This window comes from Entelurus aequoreus, linkage group LG12, assembly GCF_033978785.1.
Source record: "Entelurus aequoreus isolate RoL-2023_Sb linkage group LG12, RoL_Eaeq_v1.1, whole genome shotgun sequence".
NCBI classification, from domain to species: domain Eukaryota; kingdom Metazoa; phylum Chordata; class Actinopteri; order Syngnathiformes; family Syngnathidae; genus Entelurus; species Entelurus aequoreus.
The window spans coordinates 51,195,211-51,220,536 of NC_084742.1; the positions used below are offsets into that span (position 1 = coordinate 51,195,211).

The following is a 25,326-nucleotide window of genomic DNA, read 5'->3' on the forward strand; positions in this document are numbered from 1 at the left end:
AAGTATGTGCTCCAATCACTCTATCACAAAAAAATAAGAGTTGTAGAAATTATTGGAAACTCACGACAGCCATGACGATATGTTCTTCACAAGTGTATGTAAACTTTTGACCACGACTGTACATAAGGCGCTTAAGATCTATACCAGCATGCTAGGCTACGTCTATAACATTCCATTATAGCTTCGTTAGCATAGTCTACAACATTAACTCAGAATCTAGCAGGCTAACAGCAGATTATTATCAAAAATCTAACATTTGTAAACGTCAGTTAACTCACGTTGTCTTGACCAAATTGGTGCAGTTCAGCTAAATGTGTTGGTTTTCTGACATGGACTTGTTTCTTCAGCATTGTCCACACATTTAAGTCAGGACTTTGGGAAGGCCATTCTAAAACCTTCATTCTAGCCTGATTTAGCCATGACATCCCATGGACGAAGATAAGCCCTTCTGGAGAAAAGTTCTGTGGTCAGATGAAACAAAAATTTAGCTGTTTGGCCACAATACCCAGCAATATGTTTGGTGGAGAAAAGGTGAGGCATTGTCCACATGTTTAAGTCAGGACTTTGGGAAGGCCATTCTAAAACCTTAATACTAGCCTGACTTAGCCATTCCTTTACCACTTTTGACGTGTGTTTGGGTTCATTGTCCTTTTGGAACACCCAACTGCGCCCTTGACCCAACTTTCGGGCTGATGATTTTAGGTTGTCCTGAATAATTTGGAGGTAATCCTCCTTTTCCATTGTCCCATTTAAAGCACCAGTTCCACTGGCAGCAAAACAGGCCCAGAGCATAATACCACCACCACCATGCTTGACGGTAGGTTAGGTGTTCCTGGGATTAAAGGCCTCACCTTTTCTTCTCCAAACATATTGCTGGGTATTGTGGCCAAACAGCTACATTTTTGTTTCCTCTGACCACAGAACTTTCCTCCAGAAGGTCTTATCTTCGGAGTCTTGTTCACGAGTGAGGGAAGAGTGGATCGTGAGATCGACAGGCGGATCGGTGCGGCGTCTTCAGTAATGCGGACGCTGTATCGATCCGTTGTGGCGAAGAAGGAGCTGAGCCGGAAGGCAAAGCTCTCAATTTACCGGTCGATCTACGTTCCCATCCTCACCTATGGTCATGAGTTTTGGGTTATGACCGAAAGGACAAGATCACAGGTACAAGCGGCCGAAATTAGTTTCCTCCGTCGGGTGGCAGGGCTCTCCCTTAGAGATAGGGTGAGAAGCTCTGCCATCCGGGGGGAGCTCAAAGTAAAGCCGCTGCTCCTCCACATCGAGAGGAGCCAGATGAGGTGATTCGGGCATCTGGTCAGGATGCCACCCGAATGCCTCCCTAGGGAGGTGTTTAGGGCACGTCCGACCGGTAGGAGGCCACGGGGAAGACCCAGGACATGTTGGGAAGACTATGTCTCCCGGCTGGCCTGGGAACGCCTCGGGATCCCCCGGGAACAGCTGGACGAAGTGGCTGTGGAGAGGGAAGTCTGGGCTTCCCTGCTTAGGCTGCTGCCCCCGCGACCTGACCTCGGATAAGTGGAAGAAGATGGATGGATGGGTCTTATCTTTGTCCATGTGATGTCAGATGAAACAAAAATGTAGCTGTTTGGCCACAATACCCCGCAATATGTTTGGAGTAGAAAAGGTAAGGCCTTTAATCCCAGGAACACCACACCTACCGTCAAGCATGGTGGTGGTAGTATTATGCTCTGGGCCTGTTTTACTGCCAATGGAACTGGTGCTTTACAAAGAGTAAATGGGACAATGAAAAAGGAGGATTACCTCCAAATTCTTCAGGACAACCTAAAATCATCAGCCCGGAGGTTGGGTCTTGGGCGCAGTTGTGTGTTCCAACAGGACAATGACCCCAAACACACATCAAAAGTGGTAAATGAATGGCTAAAACAGGCTAGAATGAAGGTTTTAGAATGGCCTTCCCAAAGTCCTGACTTAAACGTGTGGACAAGGCTGAAGAAACAAGTCGATGTTAGAAAACCAACAAATTTAGCTGAACTGCACAAATTTTGTCAAGAGTGGTCAAAAATTCAACCAGAAGCTGGTGGATGGCTACCAAAAGCGCCTTATTGCAGTGAAACTTGCCAAGGGACATGTAAGCAAATATTAACATTGCTGTATGTATACTTTTGACCCAGCAGATTTGGTCACATTTTCAGTAGACCCATAATACATTCATAAAAGAACCAAACTTCATGGAATGTTTTTTGTGACCAACAAGTATGTATGTGCTCCAATCACTCTATCACAAAAGAGTTGTAGTAATTATTGTAAACTCAAGACAGCCATGACATTATGTTCTTCACAAGTGTATGTAAAGCGTCTACAGTGTAAATAGTCTACAACATTAACAACGAATCTAGCAGGCTAACGGCTGATTATTAAAAAAAAACGAACATTTGTAAACGTCAGCTAACTCGCGTTGTCTTATTCCGAACGTGAAGGAGCTTCGACGATTTTATTCCCAGATTTCACCAGCAAAACATGAATGAATTAAAAGAGAACAATTAAAAGAGTTAGCATTAGCACGCTAGCTGCCGGTTAGCCGTGTTGTCGCTAGCTAGTGTGTTGCACACTTCAATCAAACGCCGCATTCAACCTTTATAGGCACGTATGTTTGAATGTTACTTACCGTTTGAAAGAACGAGTATTAATTATAAATCCGCTTGGAAGCAGAGCCGAGCGTCAAATGCGGCGAGATATTGTCGTTAACTAAAAATGCTAATGTGATGCTAACACTTTCATTGAATGGTTGTCAGCCGTCGCTTTCTTCGTCGGGTGTCTTCGACGCTTCGGATAAACACGCAGACACACCGCCGCTTGACTTCAACATGTAGCAGGATAGAAAATGTGACTTTATAACCATTAAAAGGACAACATTTATATATGCCGAGCGCGCTAAGAAGACACAACGACGACGGCAACTGTCTTCCGACGTCCGTCGCACAGCAATGACGTCATATACGTTGGCGAGGAAACAGCATTTTTCGTAACATTAACGTGTTACTAGCGTGTATAGTTGGTCAAACTCACGCAATACGTCGATTTAATGAATATTTCATGTGCTGACTTTTAACTGTCTAAACACTGAATGGAAAAAAAGTATATGTTAAAATGGGTAAAATGAGGAAGGATTAACCTAGAAAAAAAGGGCGCTAACGTCAAGCCCAACAAAACATCAACATTGTTTATTTATTTATATAAAATATTGAAATAAAAAGGCTGTTTGAATCATTGATTTTTCACTGGGAATGATGGACTCATTCTTTGGGCAATGATCGGAGGATGCCAGCAGAACTGTGGACGCTCTTGTGATTTTGGATAACATCGGATCGCGGCCCTGCAGGATGAATTTGAGGACCAGAAATAGCTGGTTGTCAGCCGTCACTTTCTTCCACGGTTCGGATAAACACGCAGACACACCGCCGCTTGACGTTAACATGTAGTGCGCAGTGGTTCTTAACCTGGGTTCGGTGATTCGGGCTCAGGGGTTCGGCGGAGGTCAAGACACACCCGACTCATCGTGTATATAAAAACTTCTCCCTATCGGCGTATTACGGATACGGCAACAGCAGAAGTCAGACTGATTTGCAGGTGTGTCATTTGTTGTGAGTTTATGCACTGTGTTGGTTTTGTTCTTTGAACAAGGTGATGTTCATGCACGGTTCATTTTGTGCACCAGTAAAAAAACATGGTAACACTTTAGTATGGGGAACATATTCACCATTAATTAGTTGCTTATTAACATGCAAATTAGTAACATATTGGCTCTTATACTAGTAATTATTAAGTACTTATTAATGCCTTATTCGGCATGGCCTTATTATAACCCTAACCCTCTAACCCTGGCCCTAACCCTCTAACCCTAACCCTAACCAAATAACTCTAAATTAAGTCTTTGTTACTTAGAATATGTTCCCCATACTCAAGTGTTACCAAAAACATATAACTTTGTCTTGAATTTCAAAAAATACAACATTTTATTTTTCACTAAAGAAGTGAATGTGCATATGAAACTGGTGGGGTTTGGTACCTCCAACAAGGTTAAAGGCCTACTGAAATGAATTTTTTAAAATTTAAACGGGGATAGCAGGTCCATTCTATGTGTCATACTTGATCATTTCGCGATATTGCCATATTTTTGCTGAAAGGATTTAGTATAGAACAACGACGATAAAGTTCGCAACTTTTGGTCTCTGATAAAAAAAGCCTTGCCCCTACCGGACGTAGCGTGACGACACCGGGGGAAGGATTGCTCATATTTTCCTATTGTTTACACCAGCAGCGAGAGAGATTCGGACCGAGAAAGCGACGATTACCCCATTAATTTGAGCGAGGATGAAAGATTCTTGGATGAGGAACGTGAAAGTGAAGGACTAGCGTGCAGTGCAGAACGTATCTTTTTTCGCTCTGACCTTAACTTAGGTACAAGGGCTCATTGGATTCCACACTCTCTCCTTTTTCTATTGTGAATCACGGATTTGTATTTTAAACCACCTCTGATACTATATCCTCTTGAAAATGAGAGTCGAGAACGCGAAATGGACATTCACAGTGACTTTTATCTCCACGACAATACATCGGTGACGCACTTTAGCTACTGAGCTAACGTGATAGCATCAGGCTTTATTGCATATAGAAACAAAACAAATAAGTCCCTGACTGGAAGGATAGATAGAAAATCAACAATACTATTAAACCATGGACCTGTAACTACACGGTTAATGCTTTCCAGCCTGGCGAAGCTTAACAATGCTGTTGCTAACAATGCCATTGAAGCTAACTTAGCAACGGGACCTCACAGAGCTATGATAAAAACATTAGCGCTCCACCTACGCCAGCCAGCCCTCATCTGCTCATCAACACCCGTGCTCACCTGCGTTCCAGCGATCGACGGAAGGACGAAGGACTTCACCTGATCATCCGTGCGGTCGGCGGCTAGCGTTGGCTAGCGCGTCTGCTATCCAAGTAAATCCTCCTGGTTGTGTTGCTACAGCCAGCCGCTAATACACCGATCCAACCTACAGCTTTCTTCTTTGCAGTCTCCATTGTTCATTAAACAAATTGCAAAAGATTCACCAACACAGATGTCCAGAATACTGTGGAATTTTGAAATGAAAACAGAGATTTTTGTATTGGATTCAATGGGCTCCGAATACTTCCGCTTCCACTGTTGAGGTCACGCGCAAACGTCATTATATCGAAACGTTTTCAGCCGGAAGTTTGCCGGGAAATTTAAAATTGCACTTTATAAGTTAACCCGGCCGTATTGGCATGTGTTGCAATGTTAAGATTTCATCATTGATATATAAACTATCAGACTGCATGGTCGGTAGTAGTGGGTTTCAGTAGGCCTTTAAGAACCACTGATGTAGTGGAATAGAAATTGTGACTTTATAACCATTAAAAGGACAACATTTATATATGCCGAGCGTGCTAAGAAGACACAACGACAACGGCAACTGTCTTCCGACGTCCGTCGCACAGCAATGACGTCATATACGTTGGCGAGGAAACAGCATTTTTCGTAAAATTAACGTGTTACTAGCGTGTATAGTTGGTCAAACTCACGCAATACGTCGATTTTAATGAATATTTCATGTGCTGACTTTTAACTATCTAAACACTGAATGGGAAAAAAGTATATGTTAAAATGGGTAACATGATGAAGGATTAACCTAGCAAAAATGGGCGCTAATGTCAAGCCCAACAAAACATCAACATTGTTTATTTATTTGTATAAAAAACTGAAATAAAAAGGCTGGTTGAATCATTGATTTTTCACTGGGAATGATGGACTCATTCTTTGGGCAATGGCAAGACAAAGGCATGACCAAACTTGGAGACTTCTTTTCAGATAATGGTTTAATGTCATTTGAACAATTGATAAAGAAATACCAGGTTCTAAAATAACATTTGTGTTCCGTTCTATACAAATAAGGCACTATGGTACAAAGAGCATAACCCTTATTGAACACCCTGAAATTCCTGCTATTGCACAAGTGCTGTTTCAACCTCCAAGGAAGGTGACTATTAGTCTGTTTTATAATGTAATAGCTGGTACCTCCACTCAGAGGGTCAAAGGTGTGTGGGAGAATGAACTATCAGTCAATATTGATGACAAAACATGAGGAGGATATTTGGAATTAGGCTAAAATTATTTATTTTGCACTGCTCTCTAAAATCTAAACAATGGAATTGATTAACTGACCTCTCAACGAAATTGACATGGTCTCAGGTTTGGGGGAACCTGCCTTTCTGAACGAAGCGGTTGGGTCGAGAAGGAGTGCCGCGTGCCTGGAGAACCTTCCAGTCGAGGACGTTGAAGATATCCACCTATTCGCAATTATGACAACAGAACATCTGCTGATTGGAGTAAGCGTTGCTCTGGTTTGTCGACAAATTGGAAGATGCTGGCAGTCTTCAAAGTACCCTAAAGCTGCCACCAGTGATTGGAGGATGCGAGCAGAACTGTGGACGCTCTTGTGATTTTGGATAACATCGGATCGCTGCCCTGCAGGATGAATTTGAGGACCAGAAATAGACAACTAAGAGTGAAAAGCACATTTATTTTTACTCACAAACATTCTAATTTGCATTGTTTCCCTGGCTTCCAGACTTTCCCGGAGGACAGTGCAGTGAAGATACAACAAAGTCCGTTCCCATCTTTCATGGACACACACCTGTTGTTGTTGTTGACTTTGGACTGACTGGCTGTGTTATCGCGTTTGCGAGAGAACCAAGGTTGCGGATAAGAATATATTAATTAGGGGTGTCAAAAATGTTTCAGATTAATCGCAATTTGTAACGATTCGTAATTGATTAAAAAAATCAAAAATTGATTTAGATTTGTTAAAAAAAATTTCAATCTGTCCTGTTCAGCCACTCAGACAAATCATATTGTTGATGTAGATCAGAGCTGGACAAATATTTTGACTCGAGGGCCAAATTGAGAGGAAACAATGTGTCTGGGGGGGGGCAATGTGTATGTGTGTATAAATGATATATTGTAGGAGTGTAGGCAGAGAAACGACGGAGATTTATTCCTCTTTGGAGAGCCAAGTAACACTCCGTTTATTTTCAGAGAGAACAACACAACAACAACAAAACTGTCGCACAGGTAATTACGTCAGCACCACAGAGGTGTGTCTCAACACTTCAAAGTAAAAGCACCTATGCACCTATGCAAGTAAACATGGGCTAGAACGCAGTGAATTATAACCGTAATAATTAATAAGTGTCCTGTGTGTGTATATCCACCACACACGTCCCCCCAGAATTCACAAGAACTGGCCCAGTGAAACGACCAGGGACCCGAATGACCCGCCCAAAGCGATTCCGAAGCTCCTGGGCAGGTGGAGGGGGGTGAAGCGGGAGGGTGACAGCCGGCTGCTGACGGCGAGCAGACGTCGGTTGGCAGTGTGGGGGTCGACCGCGACGTGGTGCCTGAGCCACCTCAACTGAACGGCCCAAATCCAGGTGGGCTGGCTTCAGCCGGTCCACTGAGACGCGATCCAGTCTGCCCCCAATGTCAATGACAAATGTCTTATCCCCAGCCTCCACAACCCGATAAGGACCGTCGTATGGTGGTTGCAAGGGCCCCCTATGGGCATCGTGGCGGATGAACACGTACCCCGCTGCTCGCAGGTCAGGGGGAATGTGCACCTGGGGCAAGCAGTGGTGCGAGGTCGGGACTGGTAGGAAGGTACGGGCAGTGTCCATGAGGCTTCGCCGCTGGTCAGAAGCAGACCAGGGGACTGTAGTGCGGGGTATAAATTCACCTGGGACTCTGAGGGTCTGGCCATAAACTAACTCCGCTGAGGAAGACAGGAGGTCCTCTTTAGGCGCAGTTCTAATCCCCAGCATCACCCACGGGAGCTTGTCGACCCAGCCGTCGTCTGTGAGAGAAGCCTTAAGGGCGGCCTTCATGTCCCTGTGAAAACGTTCACACATGCCGTTTGCTTGAGGGTGGTATGCTGTAGTGCGGTGGAGTGAGACACCCAACTGACAGGCAACAGTATTCCAGAGCTCGGAAGTAAACTGGGGGCCACGATCAGACGAAAGGTCAGATGGGGCACCATACCGGGCGACCCAGGTACCAATGAAGGCCCGGGCCACATCAGCTGATGTCGTTGCCGACAGTGGGACAACCTCCGGCCAACGGGTGGTCCGGTCCACCATAGTCAGAAGGTGAGTAAATCCCCTGGAGGGAGGAAGGGGTCCTACCAGGTCAACGTTGACGTGGTCAAAACGTCTTTCGGGAACTGAAAACTGCTCCAACGGGGCCTTAACATGGCGATGGATCTTAGCGCGTTGGCATGCCACACAGGTCCTGACCCAGTCGCGAATGTCCTTCTTGAGGCCATGCCAGACAAACTTTGCTGCCACGAGACGCTGTGACGGCTTGCTGCCTGGGTGCGAGAGGCCATGTATGGCGTCGAAAACTTGCCGTCTCCAGACCTGCGGCACCACAGGACGGGGCAGGTCCAGAGATACGTCGCAGAGCAGCGTTGTGCTGGCATCGCCGAACGGGACGTCCGCCAACTGGAGGCCAGTGACCGCTGTTCTGTACGCCTGAATGTCGGGGTCCGAAACTTGGTCCACAGCCATTCGGGCATAGTCTATTCCAAGGTGGACAGCACCAATGACCACACGGGAGAGGCAGTCAGCCACGGGATTGTCTTTTCCTGACACATGTTTAATGTCCGTGGTAAATTCAGAAATAAAAGCTAGGTGGCGCTGTTGCCTGGCAGACCATGGTTCCGACACCTTGGCCATGGCGAAGGTCAAAGGCTTGTGATCCACAAAGGCAGTGAACGGACAGGCTTCCAGCAGGAAACGAAAATGACGGATGGCTAAATACAGGGCGAGGAGTTCACGGTCAAAAGTGCTATATTTCTGCTCACTGGACCTAAGTTGGCGGCTGAAAAAAGCGAGAGGTTGCCAAACACTATTGACCAACTGCTGGAGAACAGCACCAACAGCATAGTCTGAGGCGTCCGTGGTCAGAGCAACAGGGGCGTCAGGCACCGGGTGAGCCAGCATAGTTGCGTCCGCGAGTGCATCCTTTGTAGCAGAGAAAGCTGCCAACATGTCCGTGGACCAAGAAAGGGCATGCTTAGAAGTTTTTTTACCCTTGAGAGCGCTGTATAGGGGGCGCATAAGGTCGGCAGCCCGAGGCACAAAACGGTGGTAAAAATTGACCATGCCGCAGAACTCTTGTAGAGCCTTGACAGTGTGAGGCTGCGGAAGCCCCAACACTGCCTCCACCTTTGACGGCAGAGGAATCGCCCCTGCTGTAGTGATGTGGTGGCCCAGGAAATCCATGGAAGACAGTCCAAACTGGCATTTCGCTGGGTTGATGATCAAGCCGTGCTGCTGGAGACGACTGAAGAGAAGACGCAGGTGTGATAGGTGCTCTGCCTCAGACGTGCTGGCCACTAGGATATCGTCCAGGTAGACAAAAACGAATGACAAGTCACGCAGCACCGTGTCCATCAATCGCTGAAAGGTCTGGGCAGCATTTTTTAGTCCGAATGGCATCCGTAGAAACTCAAAAAGCCCGAATGGGGTAATCACCGCTGTTTTGGGAATGTCCTGAGGCTGAACTGGTACCTGGTGATAGCCCCGGACGAGGTCCACTTTAGAAAAAATAGACGCACCCGCCAGGTGGGCAGAAAAGTCATGGATGTGTGGAATAGGGTACCGGTCCGGCGTAGTGACAGCATTAAGGCGTCGGTAGTCGCCGCACGGGCGCCAACCACCATTGGGCTTTGGCACCAGGTGAAGGGGGGAGGCCCAGGGACTGTTCGACCGGCGGACGATGCCAAGGCGTTCCATGGCGTCGAACTCAGCTCTTGCGATACTGAGCTTGTGTGGGTCAAGGCGCCGGGCTTTGGCGTGCACAGGCGGGCCATTGGTGGAGATGTAGTGCGACACACCATGTTTGGCGGAGGTGGAGGAGAAGGTAGGTGCGGTGATGTCTGAGAACTCCTTGAGGAGGTGAGAAAAGTCATCAGCGGGCGAGAGGGCACTGGACAGCTTCGTCGGGGCAGTGTCACTGTGTTCACAGGGAAATGAGCCGAATGTTTCAGCGTGGACGAGGCGGCGGTTCCTCACATCCACTAGAAGCTTGTTGGCAAACAAGAAATCAGCACCCAACAGGGGAGTGGACACCTTTGCTGACACAAAATCCCAGGTAAAACGCTGACCAGCAAAACTCACTGTCACAGTGCGTGTGCCAAAGGTGTGGATTGTGCTGCCATTTGCGGCCAGAAGGGGGGGGCCACACGGCCCTGCGCGAATGTCTGTGGCTGATGCTGGCAGCGCACTCATATGGGCACCTGTGTCACAAAGAAAGCGACGACCGGAGAGGGAGTCAGTAATAAACAGCAAGCCGCTGGTACGGCCGTCACCCACGGCTGCTAATAGGTGGCGGCCGGTGCGTTTCCCGACGCACTGAATGTACAGGGGGGAAGACATTTCTTGGCTTTGTTGCCAAACTTGGCGTGGTAGAAACACAATCCTCCTGACTGCTTTGCACGTCGGGGCACAGTAGTGGTGGCAGAGATGGAGTATGGCTGGTGCATATGGTCATCACTGGTGGCAGTAGACGTGGAAGGGGGCGTGGCTGCAAAACATTTCTTCCCAGCTGAGAAAAATTTGTCCGCCTCCCTGGCCAACTGGCGAAAATCCGTAATAGATGAATTCGCAAGTGCCAAACGCACCTGTTCTGGAAGCTGCTGCAGGAATAGTTCTTTGAAAAGAAAACACGGCTGATGGTCTCCCAGCAGAGCCAGCATGTGATCCATCAGCTCAGAAGGCTTACTGTCGCCGAGACCGGGAAGTGAGAGGAGTTGGCGCGCACGTTCGGATTCAGAAAGTCCAAAAGTCTCCAGTAGATGCGCCTTCAGAGCGGCGTATTTGTTGCGTGCAGGAGGACGTTCTAGCAGACTCACCACTCTCCCCGCAGTCGAGCTTGTAAGGGACGCCACCACATGATAAAACTTTGTTTCGTCCGCCGTAATGTCTTTGATGGCGAATTGAGCCTCCACCTGTGCGAACCACGCAATTGCGTTCCCTTCCCAAAAGTCGGGCAACTTTAGTGTAGCAGACATGTTCAGTAAACTCTGGAAACGTCCAAGAGTAAAAAGGGGTCACCAATGTAGGAGTGTAGGCAGAGAAACGACGGAGATTTATTCCTCTTTGGAGAGCCAAGTAACACTCCGTTTATTTTCAGAGAGAACAACACAACAACAACAAAACTGTCGCACAGGTAATTACGTCAGCACCACAGAGGTGTGTCTCAACACTTCAAAGTAAAAGCACCTATGCACCTATGCAAGTAAACATGGGCTAGAACGCAGTGAATTATAACCGTAATAATTAATAAGTGTCCTGTGTGTGTATATCCACCACACAATACACATTTAGCTGTAAAATCTGCTGTACAGTTGGTGGCTGCAGGATTAGGTCTCTGCTTTTTGCAGATGATGTGGTCCTGATGGCTTCATCTGGCCAGGATCTGCAGCTCTCACTGGATCGGTTCGCAGCCGAGTGTGAAGCGACTGGGATGAGAATCAGCACCTCCAAGTCCGAGTCCATGGTTCTCGCCCGGAAAAGGTTTGATTGATTGATTGACACTTTTATTAGTAGGTTGCACAGTGAAGTGCATATTCCGTACAATTGACCACTAAATGGTAACACCCAAATAAGTTTTTCACCTTGTTTAAGTCGGGGTCCACTTAAATTGATTCATGTTACAGATATATACTATCATCATAATACAGTCATCACACAAGATAATCACATTGAATTATTTACATTATTTACAATCAGGGGTGTGGAGGGGGGGGGGGTAGATAGGATATGGACAGCAAGTAGTGGACATAGAGAGAGAGAGAGAGAGAGAGCGAGAGAGAGAGAGAGGGAGAGAGAGAGAGGGAGAGAGATCAGAAGGCATAAGAAAAAGTATCTGCATTGATTGTTTACATTTGATTATTAGCAATCCGGGGAGGGTGTTAGTTTAGGGTTGTAGCTGCCTGGAGGTGAACTTTTATTCCGGTTTTGAAGGAGGATAGAGATGCCCTTTCTTTTATACCTGTTGGGAGCGCATTCCACATTGATGTGGCAAAGAAAGAGAATGAGTTAAGACCTTTGTTAGTTCGGAATCTGGGTTTAACGTGGTTAGTGGAGCTCCCCCTGGTGTTGTGGTTATGGCGGTCATTTACGTTAAGGAAGTAGTTTGACATGTACTTTGGTATCAGGGAGGTGTAGTGGATTTTATAGACTAGGCTCAGTGCAAGTTGTTTAACTCTGTCCTCCACCTTGAGCCAGCCCACTTTGGAGAAGTGGGTAGGAGTGAGGTGGGATCTGGGGTGGAGGTCTAGAAGTCACCTGACTAGCTTGTTCTGAGATGTTTGGAGTTTAGATTTGAGGATTTTGGAGGTGCTAGGGTACCAGGAGGTGCATGCGTAATCGAAAAAGGGTTGAACGAGAGTTCCCGCCAGAATCCTCATGGTGCTTTTGTTGACCAGAGAAGAGATTCTGTAGAGAAATCTTGTTCGTTGGTTAACCTTTTTGATTACCTTGGTTGCCATTTTATCACAGGAAAGGTTAGCCTCTAGAATGGAACCTAGGTAGGTGACCTCATCTTTCCAGGTGATAACAGTGTCACCCACTTTTATAGTGAAGTCATTGACTTTCTTAAGGTTGATGTGGGACCCAAACAGGATGGATTCCGTTTTACCCAAGTGTATGGATAGCTTGTTGTCAGCGAGCCAGGTGCAAGTTCTACAGAGTTCAGCACTGAGGATTTTCTCCACCTGTGACTTGTCCTTGTCGGATACCAGCAGGGCCAAGTCATCCGCAAACAAAAACAATTAACAGTCACATGCCGATGACATGTCGTTTATGTATATTAGGAACAGTAAAGGTCCCAATATATTGCCTTGGGGGACTCCACAGCTCACCGAGAGGGGGGGGGGGGGGGGGACACACGGTGCCGTTCACCTCTACCCCCTGCTCCCTCCCCTCCAAGTAAGATTGCTTCCAGCTCCATGAGGTTTTGTTAAATCCGATTGCTCTGAGCTTATCCAACAGTATAGCGTGTTCAACGGTGTCAAAGGCCTTATGAAGGTCCAGCATGACAATGCCGCAGTATTTGCCCGCGTCCACCTCATGTTTGATGTGGTCGGTCAGATAGAGAAGGCATGTGTCAGTGGAGTGGTTAGTTCTGAAGCCGGATTGGAATATGTACATGAGTTTATTAGTGGCAAGGTAACTATCGACCTGTTCATAAACTATTTTCTACATTACTTTCGAAATGGAACTGAGAATAGAAACAGGTCGGTAGTTGCCAGGTTCCAATTTGCTTCCTTTTTTAAAGAGGGGAGTTACTCTTGCTATCTTAAAATCTTTTGGTACTTGGCCTTGTGTAATTGATAGGTTTATTATGTGCGTGATAATCGGGGCAATGATGGAGGCAGAGTCCCTGAGGAATCTGGAGGGAATATTATCAAGGCTGGTGGCCTTGTTTGGGTGGAGCGCGCTCAATTTTTTAAACACCTCGTCAGTTGTGACCATTTCTAATTTGAAATCATCGTTGGATACTCCTAGCTTTCTGTAGAAGGCTTTAATGTGTTCTACACCAAAGCGACCAGAGTGGTGGGACCGCTTGTTGACAAGAGTTGCGGCTATGCTGGTGAAAAAGGTGTTAAGTCTGCTAGCTACCTCCATTTTGTCTGTAATGAGGGAGTCACCCTCCTTGATGCTGATGTTGGTGAGTTGGTGGTTTTAAGTTTCTGGCTGCAACCAGGAAGCTGGTTGTTGAGAATTTTCCAGAGCTCACGTGGCTTATTTGTGTTTTCCTCTATTTTGTCGTTAATGTAATTTTTTTTTAAGGATTTAGTCAGGTTGGTTGACTTATTTCTCAATTTATTGCATTGCTTTTTGAGAGTTGAAAGGAGTGATTTGAGGTTGATATTATTGGGTTGTTTATCTACTTCTGTTTTACATTTTTGGTATTCAGAGTATTTTCTGTCTCTGTCTTTTATGGCAGCTAATAGGTCCGGATTCATCCATGGTTCCGAGCGGGCTTTGATCCTGACTGTTTTCACGGGAGCCATGTCGTTTAGTATCTTTAGGAACGCCGTTTTGAAGCGATCCCAAGCAACATCGACCAGGTTGCTCGCGAGCACAGGGGACCAGTCCCACTCATCTAATTTTAAATTGAAATTGTCATTGGAGTATTTTTTGAGGGATCTGGATTGGGCTGTTATGTGGCCATTGGCTTTGGGTTTGGATTTTGCGGGTGCAGAAGTTTAGATAGTGGTCGCTAAGACCACAGATCATGACCCCACAATTTTTTATTTTAGGCCGGTCTGAAGTGAGAATGAGATCTATGGTTGATTGGGTGGAATCACACACCCTTGTAGGTAGCGCTATTAGCTGGGAAAGACCGTGCAGACTACAAAACTTGCTGTAGGATCTGAAGACAGGCGCATCTTTGCGTTGAATATCTGTGTTCAGATCCCCAGTTATAATTTTCTCCACGTTGTCTGTCCCTGCCAAGCACTCTTCCAGAGCCCCATAGAAATCACTCTGATTAGGGGGTCTATAAACAGTCCCTATTAGTACCGGCTTAGCGTTTTTAAATTTGATTTTCGCCCACACAGATTCCAGGTCATTGTGGTTAAGATCAGTGCGAGTTATGTATTTAATATCTTGGTGAATATACATACAAACGCCCCCACCGTGTTTATTCCTATCCTTTCTGATAACCGAAAAGTTTTCTATTTCTATCTCTGAGTCAGAAATACTTTGATCAAATTTGGTTTCAGAGAAACACAACATTTTTACCTCCGTGTTGAGGAACATTTCTCTGATTTGGTCGAGTTTGGTTCCAGAGAGGCTGTTCACATTAAGGTGGATGATGTGTAGTCCACTGGAACCAAAAAGAGCATCAGAGTCCGCTGTGTTGTGGTACTGACCAGAAAAGTTGTTGGTTATTATTGCTCTTGAAGTTGGAGAGCAGGAGGGAGAGAAGGGAGAGAGAGAGAGAGAGAGGCATATTGATCTTCCTCCAGGTGAAGGGGGAGGGGCGGATTTGGAGAGGGGGAGGCCAGGTAGGGTGGGTGGGGGTGGATTTCCTTTTGGCGGGTTTTTTTGAAGACAAAGAGAACAGAGAAAATATTTGTGTAAAGGCGCCTCTAAATCCTGTGTATGCCGTGGATGGCGCCGCCGTGCTGTTCATCTCGTGCAGTTCCCCGCCATCACCGATGTCTGGGTCGCCGTCCATCGCCGCCGCCGCGCCGTTCACCGCCGCTGAGTCGCTGCCACTATTATGTTAGATCTACTATGGACTGGACTCTCACTATTATGTTAGATCCACTATGGACTATCCAAGGTTTGTCATTGTTATCCCATTGGGTTGAGTTTTTTCTTGCCCTGATGTGGGATCTGAGCAGAGGATGTCGTTGCGGCTTGTGCAGCCCTTTGAGACACTCGTGATTTAGGGCTATATAAGTAAACATTGATTGATTGATTGATTGATTGAAGTGCTTGTTCAATACTTTCGGGATCTTGAAGCGACCAGCCGTGCTTGGTGTGGACTCCAATGGATGCCCCTAATGTGCACGAATTCCGCGGCTCTATGGGTGATAAAGTGAATTAATTAATTTATATCATGTTTCGCTTATGGTGAAGATTTATATCCAACTTGGAGAAGGCGAACCACCAAGTTAAATTAAATAGTCATATTTCAGTTTGAGCACATAGTAAGATAAGGCCCCTTAGTTTGATATTCACAGGTGGATTGGATCACTTCTTGTAGGAAAAGAGGCTCTAATTGGGGCTTATGTTATATGTTAGCATAATATCGTTAGCTTGTGTGGAAAGTAGACAGGTCTGTGAACAAAATGAGACATTAAGCACCGAGCTACATGAAAGTACGGCTGAGCTACAAGAGGAGGTAATTTTTTCTTTTGGGCATTTGTCTCAGAGCAATCATCCATTAAAAGGGTATGTACCCATTCAATTGGCCCAGTTTTTTTTTAAATTCGTGAATAGCGTCACCATGGTAACACGAAATGTTCCCAACTTAAAGTACCACCGTAGGCGCGAGTGAGACCTTTCCGTTGGTATAACATATGTGGGGGTTCGTTGGTTGATCCGTCTCGTATTAATCGTAAGAGAAACGTGCGGAACTATAATAATAAAGGTTGAAGTATGAGGAATAATAATAATATGGGCTGCTTGCATTGCAGCAGGCCCATAACAACAACATCAGAAGGAGCATGACTCGGAGTAGAAACAGGCACAAAAGAGGGAAACTGGACCAATTAGCTTTTCAATAATGAAATCCTGACTTTAGGATAATACTGAGTAAATATATCATATTTGCTGGGAAATAACTTATTCTTAATTTTTAACTAAGTAATTGAATAATATCCTTAGATTAACATTCTTAATAAATGGCAGTAAAATAAGCACACATCTGATTGAGGAGTCAGAGTGTTACAACTAGTCCATAGTGGATATTATTGTGGTGGTTATTCAAGGCCTACTGAAAGCCACTACTACCGACCACGCAGTCTGATAGTTTATATATCAATGATGAAATCTTAACATTGCAACACATGCCAATACGGCCGGGTTAGATTAGCAAAGTGCAATTTTGAATTTCCCGCGAAATATCCTACTGAAAACGTCTCGGTATGACGTTTGCGCGTGACGTCACGGATTGTAGCGGACATTTCGGGACACCATTGTGGACAGCTATTAAGTCGTCTGTTTTCATCGCAAAATTCCACAGTATTCTGGACATCTGTGTTGGTGAATCTTTTGCAATTTGTTTAATGAACAATGGAGATAGCAAAGAAGAAAGCTGTAGGTGGGAAGCGGTGTATTAGCGGCCGGCTGCAGCAACACAAACACGTAGCGGCTACGTCGTAGCCGGTGTTTCATTGTTTATTCCCGAACGATGACAGTCAAGCTTACCATTGGCCTGTGGAGAACTGGGACAACATAGACTCTTACCAGGAGGACTTTGAGTTGGATACGCATGCTTGTGGAGATGGGACAACAGAGACTCTTACCAGGAGGACTTTGAGTTGGATACGCGCTACCGTGAGTACGCAGCTGCGGCTTCCAAACATTTGATCGCTTGCCCGTACGTGCGTGCCGCTATGTGCATGTCACGTACGTAACTTTGGGGAAATATATGTGCTGTATGAACTTTGGGGAGGTGAACGATACTTTGGGCTGTGGGATTGAGTGTGTTGTGCGGGTGTTTGAGTTGTATTGGTGGGTTATATGGACAGGAGGGGGGAGGTGTTTGTTATGTGGGATTAATTTGTGGCATATTAAATATAAGCCTGGTTGTGTTGTGGCTAATAGAGTATATATATGTCTTGTGTTTATTTACTGTTTTAGTCATTCCCAGCTCAATATCAGGTCCCACCCGCCTCTCACAGCATCTTCCCTATCTGAATCGCTTCCACTGCCCTCTAGTCCTTCACTCTCACTTTCCTCATCCACAAATCTTTCATCCTCGCTCAAATTAATGGGGTAATCGTCGCTTTCTCGGTCCGAATCGCTCTCGCTGCTGGTGGCCATGATTGTAAACAATGTGCAGATGTGAGGCGCTCCACAACCTGTGACGTCACGCTACTTCCGGTACAGGCAAGGCTTTTTTATCAGCGACCAAAAGTTGCGAACTTTATCGTCGATGTTCTCTGCTAAATCCTTTCAGCAAAATATGGCAATATCGCAAAATGATCAAGTATGACACATAGAATGGATCTGCTATCCCCGTTTAAATAAGAAAATCTAATTTCAGTAGGCCTTTAAGTCTGCCTAGCAACTCATGGGCCGTGACCAACGTTCCCTCTAAGGTGCGCGCCTGCGCAATTGCACACTGCTCACGCGTCCTCTGCGCACAGCAAATTAATGCCGCGCAGGAAATCAAAAATCCCATCTGAACTTTAAACAAAATAAACACATTACAATTTATTCTGTATGATTTTGCAATGCAACTCTGTGAGTGACAGGTGACAACAAGAGTGGCCCCAAAGAATAAAACAATCTTTGTCAACACAGTTCAATTATCGTCTGTCGAGACACTTTACGGACAGGAATTCCATCAATCACTTTATTGAGCAAAACTGTTTGTAACCACACCAAAAACATGAGTAAAAAAACTTTTATCTATAAAAACTGGTAATTTTCTGCCATACAAACCAGGCTTAAACCAACGTTTTCATCCGTCGTTTCAACAGAAGCCGCTCGCTCTGTCTCACCTGCACCAACACACGTACTCATGGCACTTAGCCAGTGTTGCGTTTATGGCCACACAAAAAGTCGGACAACCCCAACGCCACACAGTGTGTAAATGCCAGGTTGTAACACTCTGACTCCTCAATCAGATGTGTGCTTATTTTACTGCCATTTATTAAGAATGTTAATCTAAGGATATTATTCATGAAATATTGTCACTAGATTTCATAAATGCTAATAAAAAGATGTATTTTACAGACAGAAAGTTACAGGAACTAAATGTAATTCCTGAAAGGGGTAACATTTCTTTTAAAGGCAGGACCCGCAGCCAGACATACAATACTAGCACATAGGTCATGAAAAACATGTTTTTTTCTTATTGTCATTGTAAGAGGGAAAAATCACTTATATCAGAAAATTATTTTAATAAAACATTTAAATTGTTATGATGTCAGGTTTGGGACAGGTGTGACGCTGGTGTGGCGACAGTGTGCACGTCTGATGTTGCTCACATGTGCTCCACTGAATGCTCAGGGAGTTTGCTCAAACACATGAAAAATTAGAGGGAACATTGGCCGTGACAATTTCATTCATATCTTTTGTGTAACAAGAATAATATCAACAAGATGACTATATCAGCAGATGTTTAATAATGTTCTTTTAATAATTTCGAAAAAAACAAACGTTTTTTTTTTTTGCAAAGCATTTTTTATTGCCGCCAAATTGGTGACTGTCAGATATAAAATAAAGTAAAAAGATTTATTAAGGTGCAACAAATCAAATAAAAACACAATGCAAAGCTGAGCTACATATGTCACGTTCACATTTGTTGACATATTTCCATTGGCAAAATTCGCTAAATACTAATGAAAAGATAAAAAAGGGAGTTTGTAGAATTGATGGAAACATTTTTTTGGCAAGACTTGTCCTCGTGACTCGTTTTACAATCATAAACTGACAAACTGATAATGGACATTAAAAGTGTCTCTGTGAAACATGACTATGTTAAAAACATACAGTACAGGCCAAAAGTTTGGACACACCTTCTCCTCATTCAATGTGTTTTCTTTATTTTCATGAGTATTTACATTATAGATTGTCACTGAAGGCATCAAAACTATGAATGAACACATGTGGAGTTATGTACTTCACAAAAAAAGGTGAAATAACTGAAAACATGTTTTATATTCTAGTTTCTTCAAAATAGCCACCCTTTGCTCTGATTACTGCTTTGCACACTCTTGGCATTCTCTCGATGAGCTTCAAGCACACCTGTGAAGTGAAAACCATTTCAGGTGACTACTTTTTGAAGCTCATCGAGAGAATACCAAGAGTGTGCAAAGCGGTAATCAGAGCAAAGGGTGGCTATTTTGAAGAAACTAGAATATAAAACATGTTTTCAGTTATTTCACCTTTTATTATTAAGTACATAAGTCCACATGTGTTCATTCATAGTTTTGATGCCTTCAGTGACAATCTACAATGTAAATAGTCATGAAAATAAAGAAAACACATTGAATGAGAAGGTGTGTCCAAACCTTTGGCCTGTACTGTATATCTTTTAAAATTGAAGAAAACTGGAATTTATTGTTTTTTTTTACCAAACCAATTAGCTAATTATACCTGGTCAGTTCAGGCTCTTGGCACTATTAAATAAACCTCAAAGATTGTACAAAACCAAAAACCAGTGAAGTTGGCACGTTGTGTAAATCCGAAATAAAAACAAAATACAAATAATCATTAACTAAGAATTTAATGGCAGCAACACATTGCAAAAAAGTTGGCACAGGGGCATTTTTACCACCGTGTTACATGGCCTTTCCTTTTAACAACACTCAGTAAACGTTTGGGAACTGAGGAGACACATTTTTTAAGCTTCTCAGGTGGAATTCTTTCCCATTCTTGCTTGATGTACAGCTTAAGATGTTAAACAGTCTCTGTTGTGCTATTTTAGGGTTCATAATGCGCCACACATTTTCAATGGGAGACAGGTCTGGACTACAGGCAGGCCAGTCTAGTACCTGCACTCTTTTACTACGAAGCCAAGCTGTTGTAACACGTGGCTTGGCATTGTCTTGCTGAAATAAGCATGATAACCATGGTAACGTTGCTTGGATGGCAACATATGTTGCTCCAAAACCTGTATGTACCTTTCAGCATTAATGGTGCCTTCACAGATGTGTAAGTTACCCATGCCATGGGCACTAATACACCCCCATACCATCACAGACGCTGGCTTTGCGCTTAGAACAATCCAGATGGTTATTTTCCTCTTTGTTTCGGAGGACACGACGTCCACACTTTCCAAAAACAATTTGAAATGTGGACTCGTCAGACCACAGAACACTTTTACACTTTGCATAAGTCCATCTTGGATGAGCTCGGGCCCAGCGAAGCCGGCAGCGTTTCTGGCTGTTGTTGATAAATGGCTTTCGCTTTGCATAGTAGAGTTCTAACTTGCACTTACATATGTAGCGACGAACTGTGGTTACTGACAGTGGTTTTCTGAAGTGTTCCTGAGCCCATGTGGTGATATCCTTTACACACTGATGTCGGTTTTTGATGCAGTACCGCCTGATGGATCGAAGGTCACGGGCATTCAAGGTTACGTGCAGTGATTTCTCCAGATTCTCTGAACCTTTTGATGATATTACAAACCTCAGATGGTGAAATCCCTAAATTCCTCGCAATAGCTCATTGAGAAATGTTGTTCTTAAACTGGTGACCCTCGCCCCATCCTTGTTTGTGAATGACTGAGCATTTCATGGAAGCTGCTTTTAAACCCAATCGTGGCACCCACCTGTTCCCAATTTGCCTGTTCACCTGTGGGATGTTCCAAATAAATGTTTGATGAGCATTCCTCAACTTCCTCAGTCTTTTTTGCTACTTGTGCCAGCTTTTTTGAAACATGTTGCAGGCATCAAATTCCAAATGAGCTAATATTTGCAAAAAATTCAGTTTTCCAGTTCAAATGTTAAATATATTGTCTTTGCAGTCTATTCAATTGAATATATGTTGAAAAGGATTTGCAAATTATCGTATTCTGTTTTTATTTACGATTTACACAATGTGCCAACTTCACTGGTTTTGGGTTTTGTAAGTCGCAAAGCCAATAATCACACATTCCATCCATATAGCACTCAAACACTGAAGTGCCTGTTTTGTAAAAAAGGCAAAAACAAGTGAAAAAAAACAAAACAATTAAAGGCCAAAATGTAAATTTGTTCTTAAATGTGACGGCCAAATGTCATGCAAATTAGCTACAGCTGGCTACGAGGAAAATACACTCATCCAAAACAAAAAGATCGGAATGTAGATTTCATCACTGGCATCCTGTTTTTGACTGCACAAATTGGGCACGATTACAGCTACGGTAAGTTGAAAAAACATTTGGACCAGCGTAAAATTTAAAAAATGCTATTTAAATTCAGTTGTCCGGTTTCCAAGGTAAGATTTATTGAGCTAAATCCTTAAAACAGTGGTTAATTCTTGTAATCCTAAAAAAAAAAAAGTGTACGAGAAATCATTTTCATTTTGTTTTCCGAATAGTTCTAATAATTTAAGCCACTTTTAAAATAATGCAAGTCCTTGAAAATCAAATGTTAAGGTAAGCAGTAAAACAACAGAAAGAAATTAGAATAAAAATAATTAACATGTCTGACACTCGGTTGAATAAATGTAAAGAAATTCAATATATATACTTATATAAATAAAAAATTATATATAAACATAAATAAAAGCAAAGCTATTCTTGTTTTTGTTTTTTACAAATAAATATTTGATTCTGTTGACTGGAGCAAAAGCAAAGGCACAAAAAAAAAACAAAAAAACATGCTCAACAGTAAAAAAAAAAAAGTGTGTTGGTCTTTTTTTTGGTTAATTGGGACATTGTAAATAAATATATACACAATTTCAACATGAGAGAAAGACAGAATGACCTGAAGGTGTTTTATGTTCCGCTCTTCTGTTCCCATTCCTGGAAAACAAAGAAAAACCACGGTTAAAGTTGTTTAAAGAACATTTGGCAAATAGTGGCCAACCTTTGCAAGTTGGATGCTGAACTAAAATTGAGTTTTTTGACCGATGGCTACAAAATAGGGTGGATGTGTGTCATGTCAAGACCGATCGCCCATGTCGGGAAGAAGACAAACTCTGCCTGCCAACCTCCCACCGACCACGTCTCTGCTTCCACGTATCAGCTGGCATTTGACACAGGACCCCATATAGCTCCCCGGAATATGCCTGAATATGATTCTTGAATTTTGGACCTGCAGAATCAGCATTTGGGTCAACGGGGTGAATCCAGGTCCAAAAGTAGGGTTGTCCCAATGCCAATATTTTGGTACTGGTACCAAAATGTATTTCGATACTTTTTGTAACCACAAAAAATGGCATTATTGGCTTTATTTGAACAAAAAATCTTAAGAGTACATTAAACATGAAATAGTAAACATACTAGACAACTTGTCTTAGTAGTCAGTAAGCAAACAAAGGCTCCTAATTAGTCTGCTGACATATGCAGTAACATATTGTGTCATTTATCATTCTATTCTTTTGTCAACATTATTAAGGACAAGCTGTAAAATGGATTGTTAATCTACTTGTTCATTTACTGTTAATATCTGCTTATTTTCTGTTTTAACATGCTTTATCTACACTTCTGTTAAAATGTAATACCGTATTTTTCGGACTATAAGTCACAGTTTTTTTTCATAGTTTGGCCGGGGGTGCGACTTATACTCAGGAGTGTCATGTCTGTGTTGATCATGTTTTTGTTTGGCCATGTGCTGTTTTGTTTTTGGACTCTTTGTGCACTTTTGTTTGTTTTGTCACCATAGCAACCCATTAGTTTCACCTGTCATGTCACGCACCTGTTTTCACATTCGGACTCACACACCTTTTGTCAATCATGTCTGTATTATTTAAGTCCATTGTTTTCTGTTAGTCTGCCTGGCGACATCACACTTTATGATCACTCTTCTTCATGCCATGTTCACAGTCCCATGCCAAGTAAGCTTTTGTTTCATGTTTATAGTTTTTTGCCTTTGTGCAAGTCTTTTGTTTTCATTAGCCAAGTTTTGTACCTCCGCCATTGTGCGCGCCTTTCGTTTGTTCTTTTTTGATAGTATTAAATAAAATCATGTACTCATATTCACGTCTTGCCCGCGCCAACTTTCCGTTGCCTTCCGGAAAAACAAACCCCCAGGACCAAGTCTTGACAAGGAGCGACTTATGTGTGAAATTATTAACACATTACCGTAAAATATCAAATGATATTATTTAGCTCATTCACGTAAGAGACTAGACATATAAGATTTCATGGGATTTAGCGATTAGTAGTGACAGATTGTTTGGTAAACGTATAGCATGTTCTATATGTTATAGTTATTTCAATGACTCTTACCATAACATGTTACATTAACATACCAGGCACGTTCTCAGTTGGTTATTTATGCCTCATATAACGTACACTTATTCAGCCTGTTGTTCACTATTCTTTATTTATTTTAAATTGCCTTTCAAATGTCTATTCTTGGTGTTGGGTTTTATGAAATAAATGTCCCCAAAAAATGCGAATTATACTCCAGTGCGACTTATATATGTTTTTTTCCTTCTTTATAATGCAGTTTCGGCAGGTGCGACTTATACTCCGGTGCGATTTATACTCCGATAAATACGGTAATCACTTATTCTTCCGTTGTTTGGATGCTTTAGATTACTTTTGGATGATACCACAATTTTAGGTATCGATCCGATACCAAGTAGTTACAGGATCATACATTGGTCATATTCAAAGTCCTCATGTGTCTAGGGACATATTATACATTTTTAAAAAAGGAAAAAAATGTTTCATTGAACTTTGTTGGACTTTTCTTTAGGCACTTTGTTGTGGGAGAATAATTCCTATTTTACACATTTTGTGTGCCATGCTGCTAAGATGCTTTTCTCAGGTGCTATAGTTGTTCATTAATGACAAATTACAACACATTTACCTGTTATAATCATTGTGAAAAATATAAAAGATTTATTGAAATTTACACAAATTTTATTGCAACAAACATCTAAACAAACACAATTTCCATTGCAATTTTTGGGGAAAAGCTCCTTTAAAATCGGACATTCGAAAAAGGCCCGCAAGATCCTGCTGGCCAAGGTAAATTGTTGTCAGCATATAAAAGACATGAGTTTAATATGAATAAAATATTGTAGAAATCCTTTGATTTTTGGGGTTAAAACATTGATTACCACTTCGTAAAGTCACAAACTGTTGCAATGATATTGAAAACCTTAAAAAAAAGCTGACTTAAAATCAGACATTTTAGGCTGCAACGATCACAAACAAGCAGCGAAATCGTGACGGGACTAACATCACTAAATGTGAAAAGGTCTGTACAGTAGGACTTCTGACCTTAGCCCTCCTCAGGACGTGACCTCGGACTGGCGATGCCTTCTGGGTGCCCAGAGGTTGGCGTCGGAGCAGTGAAGCACTATTAATGGGCAAGCACACCTCGGTGTCGCTGGCGCTGCAGCTGGAGAAAGGCGACGACTCGCATGCTCGCCGTGATGTTGCTGGTGACTGAGAAGAGTTTAGTAAGCATGTGACCTACGGAGGGATTAGAATCCAGCAAGAGAATTATTTGTCAACTATTCTCTAATCACTTCCTGTGGGTGTGCATGACGTCACCACGTACGTTCTGTTACTACATTATATATGTACTTGCTGTGTTTATATTGTACATATTACATATTGTTATGAAGGTGTCTGTTACTACATTATATATATACTTTCAGTGTGTATATTGTACATATTACATATTGTTATGAAGGTGTCTGTTACTACATTATGTATATACTCGCAGTGTGTATATTGTACATATTACATATTGTTATGAAGGTGTCTGTTACTACATGATATATATACTTGCAGTGTGTATATTGTACATATTACATATTGTTATGAAGGTGTCTGTTACTACATCATATATTTACTCGCAGTGTGTATATTGTACATATTACATATTGTTATGAAGGTGTCTG

General features: G+C 43.1%; 2 protein-coding genes across 4 annotated transcripts in view; both read right to left on the minus strand.

The window, feature by feature from the left end:
* LOC133662310 (sentrin-specific protease 3-like) overlaps nucleotides 1–2,972 on the minus strand; it is a 50,295-nt gene extending 47,323 nt beyond the window's left edge. Inside the window, exon 1 of the mRNA XM_062066199.1 lies at nucleotides 2,645–2,972. The gene's annotated coding sequence lies outside the window, so the exon portion shown is untranslated. The remainder of the gene's footprint in view (nucleotides 1–2,644) is intronic.
* Nucleotides 2,973–19,787: 16,815 nt separating this feature from the next.
* Nucleotides 19,788–25,326, minus strand: part of afap1 (actin filament associated protein 1) — a 171,209-nt gene continuing 165,670 nt past the window's right edge. For all 3 annotated transcript variants that reach the window (XM_062066201.1, XM_062066202.1, XM_062066200.1), the window contains 2 exons: nucleotides 24,698–24,865; nucleotides 19,788–22,264 (listed from right to left, as the gene is read on the minus strand). In XM_062066201.1, the coding sequence (XP_061922185.1) occupies nucleotides 22,238–22,264; nucleotides 24,698–24,865 (195 nt within the window). In that variant the 3' untranslated portion in view covers nucleotides 19,788–22,237. The remainder of the gene's footprint in view (nucleotides 22,265–24,697; nucleotides 24,866–25,326) is intronic.